General features: G+C 48.0%; 4 protein-coding genes across 4 annotated transcripts; 2 read left to right on the top strand and 2 right to left on the bottom strand.

Moving 5' to 3' along the window:
- Nucleotides 1-30: 30 nt before the first annotated feature.
- On the bottom strand, nucleotides 31-6,043 carry LOC123123962 (uncharacterized). The gene is made up of 4 exons (XM_044544624.1): nucleotides 5,011-6,043; nucleotides 1,587-1,642; nucleotides 1,299-1,491; nucleotides 31-926 (listed from the first exon to the last, which is right to left on the bottom strand). The coding sequence occupies exons 1-4, from the start codon at nucleotides 5,740-5,742 to the stop codon at nucleotides 570-572; spliced, it is 1,338 nt and encodes a 445-aa protein (XP_044400559.1). The 5' UTR covers nucleotides 5,743-6,043; the 3' UTR covers nucleotides 31-569.
- Nucleotides 6,044-15,932: 9,889 nt separating this feature from the next.
- LOC123126284 (DIBOA-glucoside dioxygenase BX6) lies at nucleotides 15,933-17,479 on the top strand. The gene is made up of 2 exons (XM_044546646.1): nucleotides 15,933-17,223; nucleotides 17,345-17,479. The coding sequence occupies exon 1, from the start codon at nucleotides 16,058-16,060 to the stop codon at nucleotides 17,165-17,167; it is 1,110 nt and encodes a 369-aa protein (XP_044402581.1). The 5' UTR covers nucleotides 15,933-16,057; the 3' UTR covers nucleotides 17,168-17,223; nucleotides 17,345-17,479.
- A 402-nt stretch (nucleotides 17,480-17,881) lies between these two features.
- Nucleotides 17,882-21,142, bottom strand: LOC123123959 (transcriptional repressor ILP1). Its single transcript, XM_044544620.1, has 2 exons — nucleotides 21,075-21,142; nucleotides 17,882-20,985 (listed from the first exon to the last, which is right to left on the bottom strand). Exon 2 carries the CDS (start codon nucleotides 20,944-20,946, stop codon nucleotides 18,058-18,060), a length of 2,889 nt encoding a protein of 962 aa, XP_044400555.1. The 5' UTR covers nucleotides 20,947-20,985; nucleotides 21,075-21,142; the 3' UTR covers nucleotides 17,882-18,057.
- Nucleotides 21,143-21,221: 79 nt separating this feature from the next.
- On the top strand, nucleotides 21,222-23,798 carry LOC123123961 (uncharacterized). The gene is made up of 2 exons (XM_044544622.1): nucleotides 21,222-21,474; nucleotides 22,859-23,798. Exons 1-2 carry the CDS (start codon nucleotides 21,363-21,365, stop codon nucleotides 23,533-23,535), a joined length of 789 nt encoding a protein of 262 aa, XP_044400557.1. The 5' UTR covers nucleotides 21,222-21,362; the 3' UTR covers nucleotides 23,536-23,798.
- Nucleotides 23,799-23,918: the final 120 nt, after the last annotated feature.

The raw sequence follows: 23,918 nt of genomic DNA, 5'->3' as shown, positions 1-23,918 counted from the left end.
TATGCAGTGCTAACAGGCATACAACTAACATGGCAATATCCATCAGTAATAATCTTATAGACTAATAACAAAGGCTGGTACAATTCTGTGCATCAAAGAAATGTGCTACATACAGGCATACAGTAATATGATGAATCCACCAGAAATCATAAGCACATACCACATGTATACAACTGCTACCCAAATCAACTACGGCAAGGGACATAAACACCACGAGCCCGCAAACTGGATGCACCCTCGTCCCGCGGTGTTCTTGACACTAGTAATCTTGATAAAATGTGAAGAGAAGTGATCTAAAACATGACCGGAATCCGTGTCAAACCTTGATACTGAGAGGAGACAGAGATGGGATTGTGGAGGGTTGGATCAACATGTGAGATCTGAGGTTTGACATGGTCTTAGATCACCCCTCTTCACATTTACCAAGGGTTGATTTGCATCCCATAAAACACAGGGAGCCTGATGGCCTCACATGCTGAATCTGCATTCCGTAACTTACCTGACGACGGTGCCTCAATGTAGTGCACACATCGATGAATGAAGTCAGAAACGCTCCATAGCAGCCCGGCTCATCGAACAGCAGAAGCGTAGGGAGACAGAATGCACTCTCTTATCCGGGATGCCCCGTCCCTCGCCAGCATGCCCTCGAGGTCTCCGAGGATCCTCGCCAGCCAAATCTCCAGGCTTCGCTGGATTTCCTTGAAGTTGTTCCTGACTGAACTTAGTGCTCTTCTTGTGCTCACTTTGGCTTCTGCTGGCAGCTCATCGCCGAAGCTGCTTTTCGCGGTCTCTGCTTGCACTGTGCCGAGCTTCTGCCTTGTTTCAGCTGCTCGGTGCTGAAGGTGGAATGCCTCCAGCAAGTACTCTGTTTGCCGCTGTGTTCTGAACTCCGAGTTGAGTGTCGAATCACAAGGGTCGTTCGCTTGCTGCACAAATACATAATAGGTTAGTTTTTCTTATTGCAACCGGTTAAATAGCAATAGGAAGGAGTCAGACTATACTGCCTCAAGAGTCATGCAATAGAGCCAGGAAACAATTGCCCCAATATGAAACTATCCCCTACTACCATGAACTAGTGTAACAGTTAGCTTACAAGCTAGTATCACACTGAGGTCATTGCTGTGTTTACCTTTAGCAATGCATAAATAGTCAGGTAACAAAGATGTTAATCACATCATATGTTGGATTATGCGTTTATATAACAGGTATGCGGTACTACCAAGCTAGGCTATATAGACTGCATGTGCTACGGAGAGCAGTAAGCATATGCCATGTCAGATGATAAAAGTAAAACCTACCATTCGCTTGCAAAGATCCTCAATCTTCCCAGCAAGAGTTTGGTATCTCTTTACTTGCTTCCTCAGCACCAACGGGATCTTGGATAGATCTCCATTTCCAACCTTCTCCAGATTAATTAACTCCTGCTCAAGCTGCCGAAGCTTTGCAGGAACTCCTGACGATTCCACATCCACCTTCCATGGTGATTCTCTCCTGGCGAAAAAAAGATGATTTGTAAACAACAAAGAACAAGTAGTGTTTATTCAGCTGCTTCTTTACAAAACGACGTGCCTCAGTTAAATACTTACCGTGGTACGGCATGCTTTGTGTTGTACACTGACTCAACCGATTCGTACTTCATGTCCTGCAAGACGCAAGTTAAAATGAGTGATTAAAGGGGCAAAACAGGTCACAGTCCAACAATGCTCTATTAGCCTAACTGAGCCACCGCTTTCTCCAAATCTTAATGTTAGGCGTCGTCAATGGCACGAGCTGATACACATAATTACAAGAAAATATAAAATGGAATGTGCCTTTTGTTTTATGTATCACTGTTTATGCAAAGACATATTTTGTTCAATACGAGCAAGGAAGATTTTTTTTTTTTAATATGTAGAACAGTTGAGATAAGAAACCTCACAATCAAGTTTAGTTATTGAGTGTACTTTAGCTGAGTCTGAACCAGGAAAACAAGTAGCTTGCCAGCCATAGCCCTATCTAAAATGAAGAATGAAATTGCTGAGAACCAGATACTCCTTGGCTGATGCTGTTTCAGTTCAAGTGACTATCTTGAACCAGATTGTGAATCATCCTTAACTGAGTTGATTAACTATATCCAAGAAAGTTGCTGATTTTATTCACTCTTTTTTTGCATTTTTGGCACTGCATACTTGAGAACAGAGGTAAATGTTGAGCAACGAATAGCGAGGTGACTCTTAATGTTTATTTGGGACAAGTGGAACGGAGCATAGGGAAGGAAAGGTCAAGAAAAGAGTTCGCAGTTTACACAAAGGAAAGAAAAGAATATGACAGCAAAGAACAAACACCATAGGAGCTTACAGGCTGTAAGACCTAATAAGGTTTTATGTATGGATCATTACAAAGTTAATCTAGCGAAATTTGTAACTTGGAAGTCCAACAAATAACTCTGTATCTCTATCAATACAAGCTTATGGAATACATATAAGGTCTATATATCATCATTGCTAATGAACCTACAGAGCAGAAAACCAAATTCGTCCTGTGTGAAGAAACGCAAGATTACCATTATTCTGTCACTGTAGATATATGTAATACTCCCTCCGTCCCAAAATAAGTGTCTCAACCTTAGTACAATTTTGTACTAAAGTTAGTACAAAGTTGAGACACTTATTTTGGGACAGAGGGAGTATTTTGACAAACATGAGAGAAATTGCAAACAGGGAGAGCATACATGCACATCTGTGTTGCCATACTAGATTTTATAGGAACATTGAGCAATTTGCACTTTACACAAGTACAGAACCAACAGTAGCATATTTTTTAACCTTCAGTTCTCCAAGCACCACTGGTTCTCGTAGATCACATTTGAACTATGGCATCGCAACACGTTTGGACAAATTCACAATTTGGTCGATAGCCTTAATGGCAGAAAGAGCAACCAAATGACAGTGTGGGTCCAAAACAACAGTTTCTAATGCTTTAGTTCAAATCTTTGTCTAAATATTTGGGCAGCCCGGTGCATGTAGCTCCCGCTTGCGCAGGGTCCGGGGAAGGGTCCGACGAAGAATGAACTACTGTTTATTCTTGCACACACAATCGGTGGAAGCAGAAATGTTGCGTGAACATCTAATGAGTACTCAATAAAACAACAGAATCAAATAAAAAACTTCTAGTAAAGGGCAGATCGGTTGTAGTCAGGGTCTTTTCCGCTGGATATGGGCGTGAAATTTTTTCTTTGATAAATGCATGTGCAGTCATAAAAGGCAACAACAACAAAGCCTTTAGTCCCAAACAAGGCATGAACTGCTGTGTGGCAGTGGTTTATCTATATTTCAACAAGGCACCAAAACTAGTTCGTAAGAAATAGACTGAAGGAATACATGACATGGCATTATGCTGAGAAAAGGCAGAGCAAAAAAAAATATGGGTTTTCTTCCTGTACAGTAACTAAGGTCAGCAGCCCTATGATGATCTTGGTGCAGTGCTCAACTACTCATCTTACAATACAGGGCACTGTTAACATGAGCAAACACCAGGATGCCTGTGAGTCTGTGACCACCATACAGGTCTAGAAAAGGGCCAGATGAGATTCTTTCAGGTAGCTTTGTTGGATGTAGATGCAAGGGTGCCCCCACTCCACAGAAACAGTGACAGGATCCTAATTGATCCAAGGGGCTGCTGTCAAAGTTGTCAAAACTGATAAGTTGAGATATCATGGAGCATAGGAAAAATCTGCAATTAGTTGAGTTATTTCTACAAATTTTGTCTCTATCCTCCTAGTCTGATAGGCTTATAGCCCACCACGTACTCCATACAAAGCAAAGTCAAGTTAGAGTGTCCACTCATAACTCTTATTCTTTGGATACCTCGAGATACCGCTAGTATGTGTCCACTTGATCTCCCCATGTCATCACATATTCTTAACCGCATCACTGGTTCTTGTAGATCACGTTTGAGCTATGTCACTGCAACTCGTTTGGACAAATTCACAATATGGTTGGTAGCCTTAATGGCAGCTTTGCAGGCTATGTACTATAGAAAGAGCAACTGAACGACAGTGTGGGTTCAAAACAACAGTTTTTCAAAACTATTTTCTTCCAATTATTTCGAAACAAAGAGTAAATTGCAGTGACAGCTATCACTGCTGAACATTATGTCACGCAACATCCTGGGCACAACAAATCAGTGGAAATAGAAATGATGCGCACACATCAAGTGAGTACCCAATGAAACAAAAAAATCAAATATGAAACTGCGTACGGGCATGAACTTTTTTCTTCGGTAGAAGGCATCAACTGATGTTTGGCAGTAGTTTATCTATGTTTTCAACAAGGCCCCCCAAACTTGTACATGGATTTAGGCTGAACGAATACATGACATGGTATTATACCAAGAAGAGATGGAGCTAAAAACCATGGCCAGCAGCCTATGATGATCTTGGTGCAGTACTGGACTAATCATCTTACAGGGCACTGTTACCATGGGCAGGTCAAGAAATGAGCCAGATGAGAGTCTGTGTTGGATGCAGATGCAAGGGTGCCCCCACCCCACAGAAACAGTGCCCAAGATGGATCCTAATTGATCCAAGGGGCTGCTGTCAAAGTGGTCATTTGTCTGTTGTATCATGGATACGACATGCATGTCACTTTGCTCATGGAGATTCAGGGGTATCACTATCACTATCACTATCGCTCCTGGAAAAATGTGTGTGCAGACCTACCAGTGCAGGATAGTAGTGTGTTTAGCATGGAGCATCAACCAAACATAACTGATAGGAGCAGGGCCAAAATCTGCAATTAATCCAGGTGTTTCTACTACAAATTTCTACCAGGATGATGTAGGAGGAGCAGTTTTCAAAATGATTTTATGATGTTTAAAAGCAGCACCGGATTCGATGGAGTATCCATTGGTTGACATTACTAATACGTTTGCCTTCTTCAGAGTTTAATTCTACTACTAAAGAAGACGCGCACTTCCATGGTGGAATCATGGCAGAAGAGAGGTCAATGGGGGAACTTTTTGTCGGCTTACCTGCCACCCTTTGGAGCGCGAGTCCATCCAGGGCGGCATTCCCGACGCCGCCGCCGCGGAGGACGAGGAGGAGGTGTAGAAGTCGTCGCCGCCGCCGAAGCCGTCCTGCTGCTGCCGCTGCTGGGCGTAGAGCGCGGCGGCCGCGGCCAGGGCCTCCGCGTCGGTGTCGCCGTAACCCTCGGCCGGATCCAACTGACGCTGCCGCTGCTCCCGCGCAGCGGGCTCGTCCTGCCCGGCGCCGTTGCCGGTGGCGGCGAGGAGCGCGCTGAGCAGCCCGTCGCGGTCGGCGGCGTCGCGCTCGAGGCGGTCGGCGCGGGCCCGGAGCGCGGCGGCCTGGGCCTCGGCGTCGGCGAGGCGCGCGCGGAGGTTGGCGGCCTCGTCGCTGGCGGCCGCGGCGCGGGCCAGCAGGCGGCGCTCGGCCTCGGCCCACGACGCGCGGTGGCCCGCGAAGATCTCGGCGGCGCGCGCGTTGGCCCGGGCGTCCTCGCGCCGGCGGGCCCGCAGCTGGCGCAGCTGGTCCTCGGCGGCCAGCAGGCGCGTGGCCAGGACCCGGCCCCGCGACTGCAGCGACGCGACGTGGCGCGCGCCGGCGGCGCCGCCCGGGAGCGAGGCGAGGAAGAGCGCGAAGGCCACGCCCAGGTAGGCCGCCAGGGCCTCGGCGCCGGCGGCTGTGTCCTGCGGCGGTGGAGGGGGCTTGGCCGGCGGCGCGTCGGCGGCGTCGTCGGCCGCCATTGTTTAGGGGGGGCGCGTGGACTGGTGGAGAGCGATGGGTCGGAGATGGAGAGGAGTGGCGATGGCGACTGTGTGGGTGGAAGGAGATAGATTTGGGTGACGGAAATGCCCCTGCCCGTGTGTGAGTGTGAGTGTGGGCCCGCACGTGATTGTGATTCGGTGGAAAGTCGTGATGATGATTGACGATTAGGATAGCGTGGTTTGGCCGCTCCTTGTCGCCCCGCCCCGCCGGTCGTGTGCGACGCTTAACTCTTTCTTTTTCTTTGGAGAAGAATGTGCGACGGTTAACTATGGGATGCCACACAACACAAAGCATTCATACACGGGCATGCAGAAATGCACTAGCATTTGTTCGAATCTATATATAGATGATTCTGTTTAGTACCAACGGGGCCCCAGTGCCATATCTCGCCTATCGTCGTCGGCGCAGGGTTTTTTTCTGGGCGTTTTCTCTCGAAATAGGCTTTCGCCCCGCTTTATAAATAAAGCAACAAACCAGAGTACATGACCGAACGATACAGTATGATGGGGAGGCCCCCTTACACAGCAGATCAACAGATAAAACATAAGCCTAGAACAAGCCTGACACCTCGCCGAGGCACGGACAGGGACCCCTGAGCTCAAAGACAACGCCCCCAGGAGGGTTACGGCGCGAAGCGTCGCCGTTGCCGAGTCTGAGAACAAACAACGATTTTTCCGTGAGCCATGGCACTGGTATGGGGTCCACGACGCCGTCTTCAAAAAGCAAGAGCACCCACAGGCGTCGCCGTCGTCGGTGCCAGAAGCGTGGAGCTTTCACTCGGTCACTCGCCTACACCGCCACGAGGAGACCCCGCCACTACCACAACGAGGGTCAAACTTGCCCACCCCAAATCTGGGCACTGCCAGAGCAGTCCTGGGCCTCCCGCCACTACATCCCTAGTCGCCCTCATGACCTAAAGATGGAGCCACCACCGCCACCATGAAGCCTGCCAGAAAAGCCAACCATGAGGCCCGCCGTCCGGGGCCGCCGGCCCGGCATGCATGCCCCTAGGAACCGCCGACCATCTTCGTCACGAGCACCCGACCACAGTAGTAAGAGTGAAAGGGACCATCTTTCACTCCTAGTCCGGCATCAGCCATCGGGTTTGGGTCGGCACCTCCACAGTAGGAAGCACCCACGCCTGTATCCCCATCCGGTCCCGGTTGACCAGGGGGGAGACAACCCGGTGACTACCGACGGCCACCGCGAGCACGCTCGAACAACGCCATGTCCGTGGTCAATGGTGTCGATCTGTATGACGGCACGGCGACGCCCGACGAGCAACCTTGGATCAACGCTACCACAACGCAACAAGGGAGAAGAGCACTAACGCATAAGCTTGCACCCGTGCGGACCAAGTCGGCTCCCTACACCTGCGCTCCGTCGAACGACATCCACCACCGCCTACCGGATCCGCACCGTCACGACAAGCCGGAGAGACAAACGCCAGCACCGACCTCCTGAAGCATGAACCACCACTGCCCAAGAGCAACAGGCCGCCGCTGCCGCCCGAGGGATCCCGAGCAGCCCACCTCGCCGGACCCGCGACGCCCCTGCCAGATCCAGGCCGCCGGCATTTAAAAACATTTACACTATTTTAAAAGATATGGTAACAAAGCATTTACACTATGTTTAACATTTTTCAACTTTGTGGTGAACATTTTAAAAATTAATTAAATTGAGTTTTTTATATTCAAAATGTTTTGCGATAACTTGGCATTGGTTTTTAGCTATAAAGTATTCATGGCAAACTTTTTGATGTTTTTGCCATTGCATTTTTTATGTTTTGCGATAATCTGTAGAATGGTATATTTATTTTTTTAAATGGCATGGCAGATTTAATTTTTTAATCACAGTAACTTGTTTTGTGTGGTTTTTTTTTTTGACAATAAAAATACACAGTATGGGTATTTTAATTTTTGTTGTCATCAAAATTTTATTATTAAGAGCATGGCATTTTTATTTTTTATATTAATTGCATGGCATTTTTACTATCAGGAGCATGACATTATTAATATTAAGAGTCTATGGCAAAAATAAAGAAAAAATGTTCATGGCAATAACTCACGACTATTTGCAATTTGCTCCCCTATGGGGCGGGGGGTCGCGCTGGTTTGCTCCCCCAGCGAACCAATTTGTTCGCTCGCTTCGCCCAATCGGAGGAATGAGTCAGTTCACTGTGGAGAGGCTTCCCTGGAAATAGTTGTCAGTTATTGCTTAATATCAGGAAGTATACTATATAGGGTGGAATCAAAATTTCCTAGAGTTATTAGGTACTTTAAATCCAAAGCTAGTTTCCTAAAAATCTGCAAAAAGTAAATCAACAAGAAATTAATTATTTATAAATCCCATGTAATTAGTCTTAAGAATCAGTATAAATTTTAGAATAGTTGCTACAAGGAAGCACTCAATTAGTTATCGGACTGGCTAGAGGTAAGGTGAATGAATTTAAAATTTGAGTAAGTCACTCACTAATGGAAAAATGGCTAGCTGCAACTTTCGTTAGTGGCGTGCCATTTTCAACCAAAGCCAACAATACTTTTTCCAAATAGTGGTTGTGTTGGCTTATTTAGTACATCAACTTTATATGGTTAGTGTTGGCGTTGGATTTTGTTAACATGTCAAAAAAATGTTGGCCCAGCTGTACTCACCCGTTGGAAGATACCGGTGACATCGGGGTGGTATACACGCCGTAGTTAATTAGCAATTGCTGGCGTGCCAACTGATGTTGCGCTAGAAACATTTTTTTTCATTTTATCAAGTGTTTTAAGTATTTAATGAACCTTTTATATTACATTTTAGTCTTTATTATTAGTAGTATTTTATCATTTTGGGTCTTTTATTTCTTTACTACCAATTATCATTTTGTTTTTTTAATTATTTTGAGTTTTTTATTAGTATGGAATTAAAATGCTACACCTACATAGATATTGCAACAGATCATCTTTACAGTGAGACATAGCTTTCTTCCAACCACAAAACTCCTCCTATTTCCTAAGCATTCTTTCCATGCTTTCAATTGAGTTTTCTATACAAACAATTTTATAATTGAAAATTTAATCAAATAATGACAAAATTTGCACGCAATTTACACAAAAATTGCGCTTTCGGGTAAAATGCAAGAATGAGGATATAATAGTGAAAGTTGCGCAATAAATAGGTTTACTGAGAAGGAATGAATTAGTGGCATTTGTATTACCACTAAAGAAGAAAGAAAATAAAATATAAAATATAAAATAAAACAAATCAAAGAACTAAAATTTTCTAGGAAAGAATGAATTAGTGGCTTTCGTATTACCCTTCAAGAAAAAAGAAAATGAAAAAAGAAGCAAGATCAAAATTATGAGGTAATCTAAGAAAGAATCAATTTGTGGCACTAATATTACCATTAAATAAAAACTAAAACATAATCAAAATAATGAAGATTTACTAAGAAAGAATGAAAAAAAACAATTCAAAATAATATAGTTTTCTAAGGAAGAATGAATTAGTGGCATTGGTAGTATCCTTTAGAAAGAAAACAAAATCGAAACAACTAATGACAAAATTCGCATAAAGTTTACTTAGAAATTGCTTTTTTATATAATATGCAAGAATACGTAGATAATCATGAAGTTTTGCAAAAGAGAAGTTTCTTATTAAGGAATGAATTAGTTGTGTTGGTATTACCCTTAAAGAAGAAATGAAATGAAATGAAAACTTAACGAAATCAAATACTGAAGTTTTCCAAGAAAGAATGAATTAGTGGCATTCGTATGACCATTATTACCATTGAAGAAGAAGGAAAATAAAATAAAAGCTGAAACAAAATAAATATAATGAGGTTTTCTTAGGAAGAATGAGTTAGTGGCATTGATAGTACCCTTAAGAAAAAAAATCAATAACAAAAAATGACACAATTTTCACACAATATACACAAAAAATTCGCTTTTTCAGATATACAAGAATAAACATATACCAGTGAGAGTTTTGCAAAACAAGTATTCTAAAGAGGAAAAACCAGTGGCATTGGTATTACCCTTGAAGAAGAAATAAGTAAAAATAACTAAAAATAAATAAATAATGGGGTTTTATAAGGAACAATGATTTGGTGACATTGGTATTACCCTTTCGAAAGAAAGAAAATGAAAAACACCTTTCACACAACTTTGCAGGAGATTGCACCTTTTTTAAGTATGCAAAGCGTAATCATATAATAGTGCAATTTTTTGCATTTTTATAGTACATGTGTGTATGCATTTATACTTACCTAAAATCCCAAAAAAACCCACAAAATAAAAAAATAGATCAATAAAGAACAAACAAACATAAATAAAATAAAAACAAAACAAAGGGAGAGAGGGGAGGGATGGGTCGCATAGGTAATGACTTCAGCCCTTTAAGAAATTGACTGACCAACAATATGTGGTCAGTCACAAAACCCAATCCAAAACAACTCACGAAACATAAGAGAAAAAGAAGCATGAATCTCAAAGCAAAAATCAACAGCCAAAAAATCGACTAGCTGAAAATATGTTTTTAGGTGATTTACATTTAACTAAAATGAGGATAAAAATATCCATGTAAAAAAAGAAAAAAAACATAATGAAAAGTAATATAAAAATAATGCAAAAAACATGCAATGTGTAATGGGCTTCGAGCGCAATAGAAATGGCGACTTACCCCACAGAGGGGCATGTAAAAAATCCATCCAAAGAAAAAAAATGACTTACATCAAACAGGGGCAAGTCAAAATTCCAACCTAAGGAAAAAGCGACGTACCCCAAAAATGGGCAAGTCAAAAATCCAGCCAAAGGAAAAATTGACCTATCCCAAAAATGGGCAAGTCAAAAATCCAAGAAAAAAGCGACTTACTCCAAAGAGGGGCATGTCAAAAATCCAGCCAAAGGAAAAATTGACTTATCCTAAACAGTGGCAAGTCAAAAATCAGGCTTAGAAGTCATGAAACAACACAAGCAAAAACAACAAGACAAATCATGACAAAAGAATCAATGAAATCAGGTGAACTGGGATAGCTAATATGGCATGAGCTTAGGGCATCTTGAACGCTATCCCCAAACCGGACACTGCATCCGTCCATGGACCGATGTGGAGCAATCCGTGGACACTGATGCGGAAGTTGTGCATTCAACCATGTCTTGAAATGTCCATCTCTATTAACTTCAAAATATTAACCAAGCCGGCCAAAGCTACTTTCGGCCAATGGAATCCGTCCACCTTCCGCCAACTCCGATGGTTAGTTAGCATTTAAATAACAATTATACAACCTTGGTCAACTAACAACTTGGCATAGAATGGTCTTTCGCCAACACCATGCTATTAACAACCCATTAATCTGCTCGTTTGGTACCCATCATTTGGGTCAGATTTGATGGATTTCATTTGCGAATTTCGAAATCTACTCGTTTGGTTGCCACAGAATTAGAATTAGGGATGGATTTCATTCAATGATTCCAGAGGATGTAAACTTTGCCTATCCCCAAATCCATTTCACTACCGGACTCGCGCCCTATGCCTACAGCCCAGGGCCGTCGGCATAGGTCCTTTGCCGTCGGCATAGATCTATGCCTACGGCTGCCGTCGGCATAGTCCCGTCGGAGTAGATCACGTCAGCGTAGTCTTGTCAGACCGTCGGCGTAGTATTTTTCGCCTGACGGCAACGGACGGCGCCGTCAAAAGAGCTAACGATCCACGGAATGCCATGTGGCAGAGGTATGCCGACGGCTTGGCCGTCGGCATACCTCTGCCACGTGGCACTCCCTGGTGCCTCCTGGTGGCAGGGCTATGCCTACGGCAAAGCCGTAGGCATAGATGAAATCTATGCCGACGGCTTTGCCGTAGGCATAGCCTTGCCACGTGTCGTATCTATGCCGACGGCTTTGCCGTAGGCATAGCTCTGCCACGTGGCGCATCCTAGGAAGTCCTGGGCTTATATATGCCGACGGCTTTGCCGTAGGCATAGTTTTTTTTTTGGTTTTTTATTTTCCCTGTTTTCTCTTTTTCAATTCATTTGACAACATTTCAAAGCAGAATAATATGGGATTATGAAGAAATATGACAGTTCATCATCTAAACATACTCAAGTTCATCATCATCATTTAAACATACTCAAGTTCATCATCTAAAGATCATCACCGGCGAAAGTTCATGAACATAAAAGTAGTGCAAGACATGGAACATCATAAAAGTAGGAACATGAAAGGTATGGCATGACGGCCACATGCACGGAATCATCATCGACATCAAGCAAGACCACCTCCGCCAAAACCACCACCACCAAGACCACCTCCGCCAAAACCACCAAGACCACCTCCGCCAAAATCGCCACCGCCAAAACAGCCACCGCGACCACCATCACTCTGGAAGATCGGAGCGACTGGGGTCGATGGAGCAGGAGTCGAGCCACTGGTCCCCTACATGTTTGAGAGAAGATTCTAACGGTAAATATGATATGATAGTGTTGAATGAATGAGAACTAGTTTGTCAGTAGTTAGGCAAATGTACTAACCGGACTATCACTGCCTAGTGCCACCCATTCATCGAACGTGGGCACGTGTGGGGGTTCTCCCGCAGGTGGTGGTGGGGGTCCCATTTGTGGTGGATCCGTGCGGTTACTCCAAGACGCCAACATAGCCTGGATGTTAGTTAAACAAGCGAACTAGAAGGTCAGAAGGAATGAAAGTGCAAAAATTTAGCTTGGTTTTAAGAGGGCAAAACTAACCGCCATCATCTGACGGTTGTAATCATCGTTTGCCTTCACTCGTTGCAAGTACTCTCGCACCTCGAGATTCCTATGCTCGACAAAGGCCTTATATGCCTACATCTGGGAGCAACATCCGGGCCAAACCCACAGCTACATCCCCTCCGTGTAGACCCGACGCGTCCGTTTCCCCCCTCCAGGTGCCGGCGACGGCACCGTCCGTGAGCTAGGAGGCCACGCCCCGGAGACGCGTGCCGGGCGTTTGCAACCGCCACAGCACCTTCAAACTTGTGAGAAGCCGCGTACGCAAGATTGGCGGCATGCTAGCCCACGGAGGCCGCCGGCCACAGTCGTAGACATGCGAAGGGCAATCCGCGTAGAGGGAATTGTTCAGATACTTCTCCATCATCAAAAATTATGAAAAATTACCCTCGTTCCTATAGCACATGTTCCCACGTCGTGTAAAAAACTCATGATTTTATCGCGATCCGAATGTTTAATAATATTCACGCCGCACCGTTACCGCAGAACGTCTACTACCGTGTCATCGCCGTCCGTGAGGGGGGGCACCCCCCGGAGACGCGTGCCGCCTCTTCGGACATGCCACAACACCACCCCCCATGTATGAGGGGCCGGTGCGACGCTCCGGTGGCATTGCTACCCCCAGGGCCCCCGTCCCGCCTAACCCTGGAGCGGTTGACCACGAGATCTAGCCCTTTGACTTCCCACGGGCGGGCTTTGACCAGTGGACCTCTCCACCCGGTTGTGTCAGGTCAGCACAGAGGGACACCTGGGAGCAACATCCGGGCCAAACCGACAGCTACATCCCCTCCGTGTAGACCCGGTGCGTCTGTTTCCCCCCTCCAGGTGCCGGCGACGACGCCGTCCGTTAGGGGGGCCACGCCCCGGAGATGAGTGCCGCCTCTTCGGACATGCCACAACACCACCCGATTGTGGTAGGTCATCCCATGGAAACACTTGGGAGCAACGTCCCCTCCGTATAGACCCGATGCGGCTGTTTCCGCCCTCCAGATGCCGGCGGCGGCGCCGTCCGTAAGAGGGGCACACCGCGGACGTGAGGGGGTCACACTCCGGAGACGGGTGCCGGGCGTTTGCAACCGCCACAAAACTTCTGTCGGCATAGCTGTTTTTTATTTTAATAAAATATAAGGACCTATATTCAAAAACACATGACGACACATTATTAATGTGCTCGAAAAAAATACAAACTATATATATATATATTCATAATCTATGGAAAAAAATTACAAACTACATATATATTCATATAATACATAAAAAAGCATTAAAACATATGTAAAAAAGCAGAAAAACAAATGTAAAAAAACACATATAAAAAAATGACGTCGGCATAGAGACGGCAGGGTTTAGGTGGGCTCCGTGCCGCGGATCGGTGACGTGGCTCCTATGTCGACGGCTGCTGTCGGCATATCTAGGCCGCGGATCGATGACGTGGCGTGCAGAGATATGCCGACGGCCGCCCGTCCCGACCGTCGGCATAGGTTTGACGGCGTTAGCCGCTGGTCCTGGGCGGGGTCGCCGGGCCCATAGGTATGCCGACGGCTGGCTTATGCCGACGGCTGCTGTCGGCGTTTCTGCATCTAGGTCGACGACCGTTCTCTGCCGTCGGCGTAGATCGGGGTAGCCCGACGGCCAGGATAAGCCGACGGCCAGGACTAGGCTGTCGGCATAGCTCCAAGTAGGCCGACGGCTGCTGTCGGCATAGTTTTGGCCGTCGGCGTAGGACCGTTTTCCGGTAGTGTTTGGGTCATTCTCGCTGATTTCACTCGCTCCCTTTCCCCCGACGCCCTCGTCTCTCGTCCCCTCCCCCGCAACCCACCATCACCGCCGCCGCCAAATCTCTGATCCACCACCACCGCCGCCTCCTTCTCGGACGCCGGTGAATAGCTTCCCCCCGAGTCCCCTCGCCGGTAACTCGCCAAGCTTTCTGCATGATGGCGTGCTGCCTCCGGTGACTGCAGCGCCGCCGTTGAGTTCTCAAATCCTGCTAGGTTCTCCCTCCACCTCTCTTCTCCCCCTCCCTCTCTCTCATGCGTTTTTCTTCTTGAACCCTAACCCTAACCCGAACCCATTGTACAGCGGCGCGCCTCACTTCAGCCACCCGATCTGCGACTTCTTGACGATTCCTCCGCCTGCCCTCGGTCAGTCAGCTCCGCCTGCCCTGCGGAGGACTAAGGAGCTCTTGGTCTGGGAGCAAGCAGGGTATGTTTCGCCTCTTCCAATCAGAGTGCTTCTTCAGTTGGTCTCAACTACTGATGCTAATGTTAGATAGCGCCTCACCTGCAGCAATTGTTGCATCATCTGTTTGTTTACTTCACAACTATCAAGAGTGCAAAGTAGATGTTGATTCATAAATATATTCATAGTCACAAATAAGTTATACTCATCTCTTGATGATGATTAACTGCCAGCCCAACTGGAATCATAAAATGGACTGCACATATAAAGTAGTATTGGGCAGTCAGATTCAAAGAAGAAATTGCAAAGTTCTTTTGGATTTTTGTTTATAAGATAACAATGGTCAACCATTAGTCCTAGTCTCTTTCTTCTGTCCTGCCTTGTACCAAATGCTCAGGGATCCTATCGTGTATGTATTGTTGTGGTGCTTTGAGCATCATTCATACACGAGGAGTAACTAATTATAGATTCGTTCATCTATCTAGTCTCTTATCGACTTAGTTTCGGTCCTACTTAACCTACTCGGTTGTTGATGGTTTGTTTGTCGCCATTACCTTTCGATTCATGATATTGTGCAAATGAAGTGCAAGTTAACCTTTGAGCAACTTCTATATCAAGTTGAGTTTTTTTTTACCCTTCGTAAAGATTGTTGCAAGCTAAAGCTTATCGTGTGACACTTTGATTTGTCTTCTTGGCTGTCCACATCTTTCGCTTTGAGCAATTTCTACAACCATTGTGCCCTATGAGACCATATGTCACCATTTCTCATCATATTTTGCAGGAAATATTGGGTCAAGTGTCATGTTGAACGAACAGAACGAAGAAAAGAAGATCCTTGAGCAATGAAAATCTTTCTTGGGTGGTGCTAATAATGTAAAGCTTCAGTTTTTATGTAAGCTTGCCTAGACTGTGATCATTTGATGTTGTTGTCAACCTTTGTCGTATTGCAAAGATTTACTTTTTACAAAGTCTCATGTTGAAGTTCTATGTGTTGGCATGGTTCAGCTTAATGCAAAACATTGCTATGTGTGAACAAACAAGCTGTCAATGTTGGTGCTGGTAGAGATTTATTCATCCTATTTATTCCTAGCACAAAGGCTAGTTCGTTGGTGCTGGTACAGTTTGGTTCTGGTATAGATTTGTTTACAGATGCTCATTTTGGTTCTCGTATAGATTTGACCTCAAAATCCTAGTGGCAGCCAAACATGAAATTTGGATTTGGAATCCAGATTCAGCAGCCAAATGAAATGAAATCAGGGGAGCCAAACGAGCTGTAATTTCTTTTGGTTTCCTCCTGCCTAACATTTCTTTATCTTGGTTATTACAGATCAGATCTAACCCTCCTGCCTCGCCCTCAACATCCTCACCAAGGAATGGCCACCGAGGGACAGAGCGGCGGCGGCGGCGCTAACTCCGGCGAGGGCAGGAGCTTCGTCGACGCCAACCGTCTCCGGGACCTGCAAGCTTTCGACGACACCAGGGCCGGCGCCAAGGGCCTCGCCGACGCCGGCGTCCGCCACGTCCCCGCCATCTTCCACCACCACCCCGACGCCCTCGCCCCGCACGCCGTCTCCACCCGCGTCGCCATCCCCGTCATCGACCTCTCCGGCCGCCGGGCGGAGGTGGTGGCCGCGGTGAAGGAGGCGGCCGAGACGGTGGGCCTCTTCCAGGTGGTGGCGCACGGCGTGCCGGAGGCGGCCATGGCGGGGATGCTGGCGGCGGTGCGGCAGTTCCACGAGGAGCCGGTGGAGGCCAAGGCGCGCTACTACACGCGGGACGCGGGCAGGAGCGTCCGCTACAACTGCAACACGGACCTCTTCCAGGCGCCCGCGGCCCGGTGGCGCGACACCCTCTACCTGGACGACCCGGACAAGCTGGCTGCGGAGGAGCCTCTCCCTCCGGCGTGCAGCGGCATCGTGCCGCGCTACACCCTGCTGATGCGGCAGCTGGGGCGGTCCCTCTTCGGGCTGCTGTCGGAGGCCCTGGGGGTGCGGCGCGGCCACCTGGAGGAGCAGGCCGGTTGCATGGAGGCGGTCACCATGTTCGCCCACTACTACCCGGCGTGCCCGCAGCCGGAGCTCACGCTGGGCGCCGGCCGGCACTCGGACCCCAGCTTCGCCACCGTGCTGCTCCAGGACAGCGTCGGCGGCCTCCAGGTGCTCGTGGAGGAGGAGGAGGAGGGTGGGAGTGGCCCGGCGTGGGTGGACGTGCCGGTGGTGCCGGGGGCGCTGGTGGTGAACGTGGGCGACTTCCTCCAGCTCGTGTCCAACGGCCGCTTCCACAACGTGCTGCACCGCGTGGTGGCCAAGGACGTGGGTCCCCGGATCTCGGTGGCCTGCTTCTTCCGCGCGAACGGCGCGACGGTGTGCGCGCCGGTGGTGGACGCCGGGAGTGGTTCACAGGCGAGGTACCGGACGGTGACGGCGGAGGAGCTGCTGGGGTCGCCGAGGGCGCAGAACCGGCTCCGTGACCTCCGGCTCTAGACAGCTCTCCTCCGGCCTCTAGCTAAGCTACTCCTAGCAACCTCTGAATTAGACAAGTAATTGAATCAACCTCTGTATTAAGCGACTTTGTTTAATTTGTGCTACTCCGATCCAGTAAAGGCTTGTAGTAGTATTATTAAATCCTGCCTGCTTGCTTGCTGATATTCGATTGTATAGGTTGTGAAGAGGGGAGGAAACAGAAGAGAAGAGAGTAGCCTGGTACTTGCCCAAGCAGCTTCAGAGGCTGGTTGTGGCCTCCATGTATGTTTCTGCTTGCTTACTGATATTGGAGATATATAGATGGTGTGGCCCAACTTGATGAATTTTCTTCGGTTCAGGTTTATTTGTCAAGAGGGGAGTGACGGTAATTTTGGTTCATTCAGTTTTTTGGGTTTTTTTTAGCATCGAACTGTATGTGTGTAAGAAATACACCTCCAGCTCGGACCATGTCGCTGAAATCTCCCTTGAGGACCACACATAAGATAAGATTTGAGCAAGACACGGAAGACAAAAGTAATGTTGAATTACACAAGTAAAAATGGACCAAACAAGGGGAAAAAGGGAGCAACAACTACACAAGAACTGAAAACTACACAACCTACAAAGAAACCAATAATTGGACCACAAGCCGAGGCTCCCTGAAATCCAGAAGAACTCATGTTGGCCATTACCAAGGAAGACAACGATTCCTGAAATCCAGAAGCACCATGAAAATTGCACCATGAAAATTGCACCACCATGCATGCAAGATTGGACTAGGTACTCATGATCATTTGATGTACAGAGATAATTAGACATTACAACATTCCCGTGAACCATAAGGATATCCAACCTGCTTGCCGCCTTCAAACAAAAATGCAATTCTTGTTCTATGTCAAGGGAAAACCTAGCTAGAGAGCTTCTCTGATTTGGAAGGTCTTCAAAATATTTCTAGCCTTATCGTACTCGTTCAGCGCCACCAATATGTTCTTCAAACGGCGAGCCAGCCCACGTATCTCTTCCTCACTAACGCCTGAAATGTGTCTACTCTTGAGCTTGTTTGATAGTTCCAACACGAAATCTGTGAAAGGCTGCAGCTTCTTGTTTGGTGAAGACCAGACTCCTGAAAGTGATGCGGCTATCCGTTCGGCCCTTGTGATCACATCATGGACTTCCAGAATGATACTTTTCATATGAGGAAGAATCTTTCCTATCAATAGTTCATCCAGAGCAAGTTTCTCCAGGGCATCTACTGCAAGGACCTTTTTCCACAGACACACATTTTTAAGCAGCCGCGTGGCCACTCCGAATCTGTATGCAGCATACTCAGCAGCACCTGGCACAGCCCTTGTCAGCATTGATCCCCAGGCTGGTACTGACACATCAGCAATTGCCTCAGTGAGACGACTACACACCGTCGCCAGCAGTTGATGCAAAGCCTTGCTTGTTACCGGCACATAGTTAATCACCATAAAAGTTGCATCTACAGCATGTTGTGTTCTTTGCGTGCTCAAAATGTCCCAGCAGTGCTTAATACGGTGGTGCAGGACAGGAAGGGCTACCTTTTCCGCTAGAACTTGAATCAGGTTCAGATCTAGATCATTAGGGTCAGCACTGTCTTCATCTTGCACTCCATAACCCACAAGAACATTAGTCCACTGCATGTCAAAGAAACTAGTTGTTTCATGGAGAGGATCCCAATTCAGAAGCTCCAGCCTCACATACGGGGTAAACACAGATGGCACACTTAGTGACACATGAGCATCTCGGTAGGCCAAAGGATATTGTGTTTTCCAGCCTTCAAACTTGTCCTTGACAATTGTAAGGCTCGAGTATTCCTCTGCAGCATCACTGAATACAGCATCAGCAGTCTTGAGCAACTCATCACGGCTGGACAGATAAGCACTGGTGTCGGTGTCACTCTCATCAGTGCTTAGCTCACCTTCAATGTGCTCAGTAGCACTCTTTCGTGCAGAAGACAATCTTTTGGATTCGGACTGAGCTTTTCTTTGCCTCCTGTTCTCTTCCCTGCGCTTAAGATCCATACGCTTCTGGAGATTGATATCTCTGCCAAACTCATCCAGCTCCGGTGGTAGGTTAGCGCTTTCCCTGGCAGCAGTTGCTGCTGCTTGTGCAGCATGCGATGCAGCAGACAGATTAGCTGAGCTCGGTCCTTTGCTAAGAACAGATATTGCTGCACTCACCGCAGCTTCAATCACACCTGATTCATCAGCAAAGTCGGCAGCCCGCCTCTCAGAAACAGCCAGTGCCCGATTTTCATGCAATTTCTGCATGTGCTCCTCCAGCTCCTCTATAAAGAATGCCTTATCATTCAAGAAATCACACATGACAGAAATATAGTTGCGGAGCTCCTGCATATACACAAACTTCTTCTCTGCATCCTGCAAGCCACCCTCCAGGCTGGAAATCTCTGAAAGGGCTTCATTAAGATGTGTGTCGGTCCTCGCTAAAGAATCAACTGTTGTCTTGTGGCTTTCCTTGAGCTTTCTGATGTTCTCCTGCAGGGCTTTGCTTGCTACATCAGCTTGTTGAGAGATGGACAAGAACTCTGCACTACCCGATGCAAAAACAGATGCCCCAGGCACAACCCCGCTAAAGGAGGGCTGATAATGAGGACCCCCCGAGTACCCAGACGGCTGCGGCTGAACCTGCTGCCTCGAAGCCGGAACCCCGTTGGTTGCTCTCTGAGCAGAAGAATCGTCCATCCTATTACCAAGCGCCTTTTTAACCTGCGCCTCCTCCCACTTCCTTTCTTCCTCCTCTTCATCATCAACCTCATCATCCTCAACCTCCATAAACCTATCTTTCATAGCACCCAAACTGGCAGCAGGGCCCCTATTGTTGATCCCCTGAAACACTCCTTTTGAGCTCCTCTGGCCATCACTCGTCTTCTGAGAGTACATTGCAATCCTACCCTCCATCTCGTTGTCGTCTTCATCACTGGACCCACCAGCCGCATCCCTCCTGCTGCTGAGCACACCGCCACCATCAAGGGAGATGAAATCGGGCGCCGCATGCCTCGGCTGTTGCAGCTGCTGCCGCTTTGCCCGGATGGCCTCAATCGTCGCCTTATCAGGTATCAGTGGCCCTTTCTCCTCATCTTCTCCGTCATCCTCCGCCTCCTCTTCAGAATCATTATCTTGAACCTCGTTCGGCAACGGTCTTGGTGATGGTCCTATGCTGGCCTGTGCCATAGGTTTCACCAGACCTTTGAGAACAACCACGGGCTCCGCTGGAACTGCTTTACCGGCAGCGGCGGGAGCAGACGAGGTGCTGGCCGCAGCTCCAGCAGGCCGCTGGTGCCGGGACTCGGCTGCAGGAGGAGGGGGAGGCGGCGGCGCGGGAGCACGCATGAGGCTCCCAGGGAGCGGGCGGGCGTTCTTCTGGAGCTCCCGGAGGCGCTCGGGGGTGTACTCGCCAGCATGGCTCTGGAAGTTGGACGGCTTGGGCGCGGGAGCGGCGACGGCCGGCGAGCTCCTCACCCGGTCCCTGGCGGGCGTGACGCGGTGGAGGGCCGCGGCGGCCGGGGAGGCCGTGCGCGCCTGGCGCACCGAGGCGGACGGGCGGCGGCTCCGTTGCTGCTGCGCGAAGGGCCCCTCCTCGGCGTCGTCCTCGTCCTCGTCGTCGGCGAAGCTGAGGCGGCTCGCGCCCTGCGGCCTGGGCTTGGGAGGGGGCTGGGCCTTGGCGGCGGGCCTGGTCGCGGGGCCGGCGTCCTCGGCCTTGCCCCCGTCGTCGCCGTCGTCCGCGCGGCGGCGGAAGTTCTTGCGGTGGCTGCTCATCCCGGCCGCTCGGCTCGGCCCGGCCCTGCGAGGCGGAACCTGGCAAGCGAGCAGGGTTAGGAAGGGGGAGCGGCTGGAGAAGGCTTGGATTTGAAGTTGGTAGCTAGGCTGAGGACGCGGGATCTCACCGGCGGCGGCTAGGGTTCCGGCGCGGCGCGGCGAGGAGATCCGGGTGGGTGCGAGAGATAGAGGCGGCGAGCGGAAGAAAACGAAAGTCCAACTAGGTAAGGAACCGGCTTCTTGTCGTGCTAGGCCTTCTCTCAGACTTGGCCTGCTATCGGCCCAGTTCACAGCCCATAGTTATGCTCAGTTAAGCCCAGGCCCGGCCGGAGCATCGTCATTCTCATTCTCCTTCCCCTGCTGCTCCTCCCCACCACTCTTCTCGCCCGCCCCGAAAACCCTAGCTAATTCTCCCCATGGCGACGGCGAGGCTGCGATCCGCGTCGGCGTCCTCCCTCCGGGGGATCCTCCTCCGCCACTGCTCCGCGGGACCCGCCGCCTCCGGTGCGCCCCCGCGCGCCTTCTCAGGTTCCTCCTTTCTCCTGTCCCCATGGCCGTCCCCGGTGTAGCAATGGCTAGATTTGATCCGCGCGGTGCCGTGTAGCTTCGAGCTGAGACGATTTGGTGAGGCATGTGATGCGATTCTGCTGCCTAGTGGTTAGTCCCCTAGTTTGATTAGGTGTTACAATTAGTGATTCTCACCAGTGGGCGCTGAGCTGCTCGTGTTATCTGGCCAATTGATTGATGACAAATTGTTATTTGTTGGTGTTGGTCTGAAATGGTTAGGAGCCTTCCCCCTGGTTCATCATTTTAGCCAGAGCTGCGCCTTGTCCCCCCACATTGATGTTGTTCTGCTTAATCTGGTTTCGTGCTCTTAACTTCGTAAGGAAATTTGTAATCTACTAGTACTCCCATCGCCCCATAGTATAAGATCATTTGCAAGCTAATAATAGTATCCTACTATTCTTTACAAATTGTGTGCACAAGCAGAACCACCTATTTGCTCGCATCGTGTGATAGTGTTTTGACAAAATCAGATGGTGAACAAGAGCACCATTTGTATGTGAATGCTGCAGTTATGTGTCTGAATGTGCCCCGAATCGCGGCGCATGGATAACGTGCAGTTTCCCCTTTTGACTGGTCTATCATCATGACATGTATGGCGTTGTCTTTGAGTGTGCTGACGGAATATAATGAGGGTTTCAGAGCAGATGATATGGTTCTGCTGTGTGGTAATAGATTTCCTTGTTAGATTAGGTAGTAGGAGCACTGTTTCTCAACTGCTGATGTTATCTCACTGATTGCTGCATTATGTGACACAGTGTTGTGTATAACCTGAGAATTTGAGAGGTACTCCCTCTATATCAAAATATAAGATGTTTTTTTATGCTAGTTTAACCTAAAAAAACGTCTTATATTTTGGCATAGAGGTAGTAGCAAATTGTTAAGGACTGTCCATTGCCATCCGTTGTAGATAGAGTTGCACTTTTTTTACATTGTATTATCTTTCTGTAGAGTAATGCTCCACTTTCACATATTTTTTATTATCTTCCAGTAGTATTCCAAATTGAGGCCCTCACCAGCAGCGCCTCTTGTCTTGTTTCATTATTACATAGTTGCATTTTGGCAACAGCTAGTAAATGTTCTACTGTTTTCAAGTGCTTGTTTCCTTGTTGGAATGTGTGTGTGTGTGTGTGTGTGTGTGAATGTCTTGAAATTCCGGCATGCGCCATTTCCCCTTATGCATTGCGTTGAAATGTGTAGCGTCCTGAATTGAAGATAAAAACTGTGTAGCTATGACAGGTTTTCTGTGTCAACGTGTATCTGTTGGATAACCAAAGTAAATCTTGTACTGTCTTGCACGTATCGCTGGAACCATACATAAATAGCTCATTGCCCTTTGCTTTGCCAGATTTTCAGGTTCCTGGATCTGCAACATGGAGGCATTTCTCAACATGCAAGCCTAATCCTCTTGCAAAAGGGAACAGTTTTGGCTCAATGGCTTCTCTGTACAGCCAGACAAGATGGGCTTCTCAAGCCACCGCTGTTAAAGAAACTGACCCCAGTGGCGGCAAGATAAGCATTGGGCCCAAATCCAAGCAGATCAGGGAGGAGGACAAAGATGATGATCTGGTTTATCAGGGACCGATATCATCAACCATCAAGAAAGTGAAGCTTCTGTCCCTGTCCACCTGCTGCCTCTCCGTGTCGCTAGGCCCTGTCATAACATTCATGACTTCACCCGACATGAATGTGATCCTCAAGGGAGGTGTCGCATCCACCGTGATCTTCCTCAGTGCCACCACAACCGCAGCCCTGCACTGGTTCGTGAGCCCGTACATCCACAAACTGAGGTGGCGACAGGGTTCAGACAGCTTCGAGGCAGAGATAATGTCGTGGCTGGCTACACCCCTGAAGAAGACGATCAAGTTTGCTGACATCAGGCCTGCGGAGACCAACCGACCTTTCGTCACCTTCAGGGCTAATGGGAGCTTCTACTTCGTCGACGCCGATCACTTCTCCAACAAGGCCTTGCTGGAGAGGCTCACGCCTAAGCTCCCTAACGAGTCCGCGTTCAAGAACTTGTGATGGAAGCAACTGTTTTGACAGCATTCGTGCTCTTGAACCTAGCTGAGCTATCGTCCTTTTTTTTCCTGTAGTTAATACTTGTGAGAATTTAATATGTGGTATTACGGTATTGCTGTTATTTCCACTCCATACGGAGGTTTGAGAATCACTGGTGTGGAATATTTTTAACTCGTGGACGATTTTGAATAAGTAGCAGCAACATGCCCCTCTGTGTGATTGACAGTTTAGAATCCCAGTGGTATCTGTTTGCGATTTCTCTTAAAGATGTGTAAAACATTGTTCTACTATTTGGTATCTGTTGTGGCTAGATACTCATGATCGGTTAGCATGATTGCCACAACTTTCTCTACTTGCATTTGAGTTTGATATCACGAGATTGAGCC

This window comes from Triticum aestivum, chromosome 5D, assembly GCF_018294505.1.
Source record: "Triticum aestivum cultivar Chinese Spring chromosome 5D, IWGSC CS RefSeq v2.1, whole genome shotgun sequence".
In the NCBI taxonomy this organism is placed as follows: domain Eukaryota; kingdom Viridiplantae; phylum Streptophyta; class Magnoliopsida; order Poales; family Poaceae; genus Triticum; species Triticum aestivum.
This window is presented reverse-complemented; position numbering and strand designations above follow the sequence as displayed.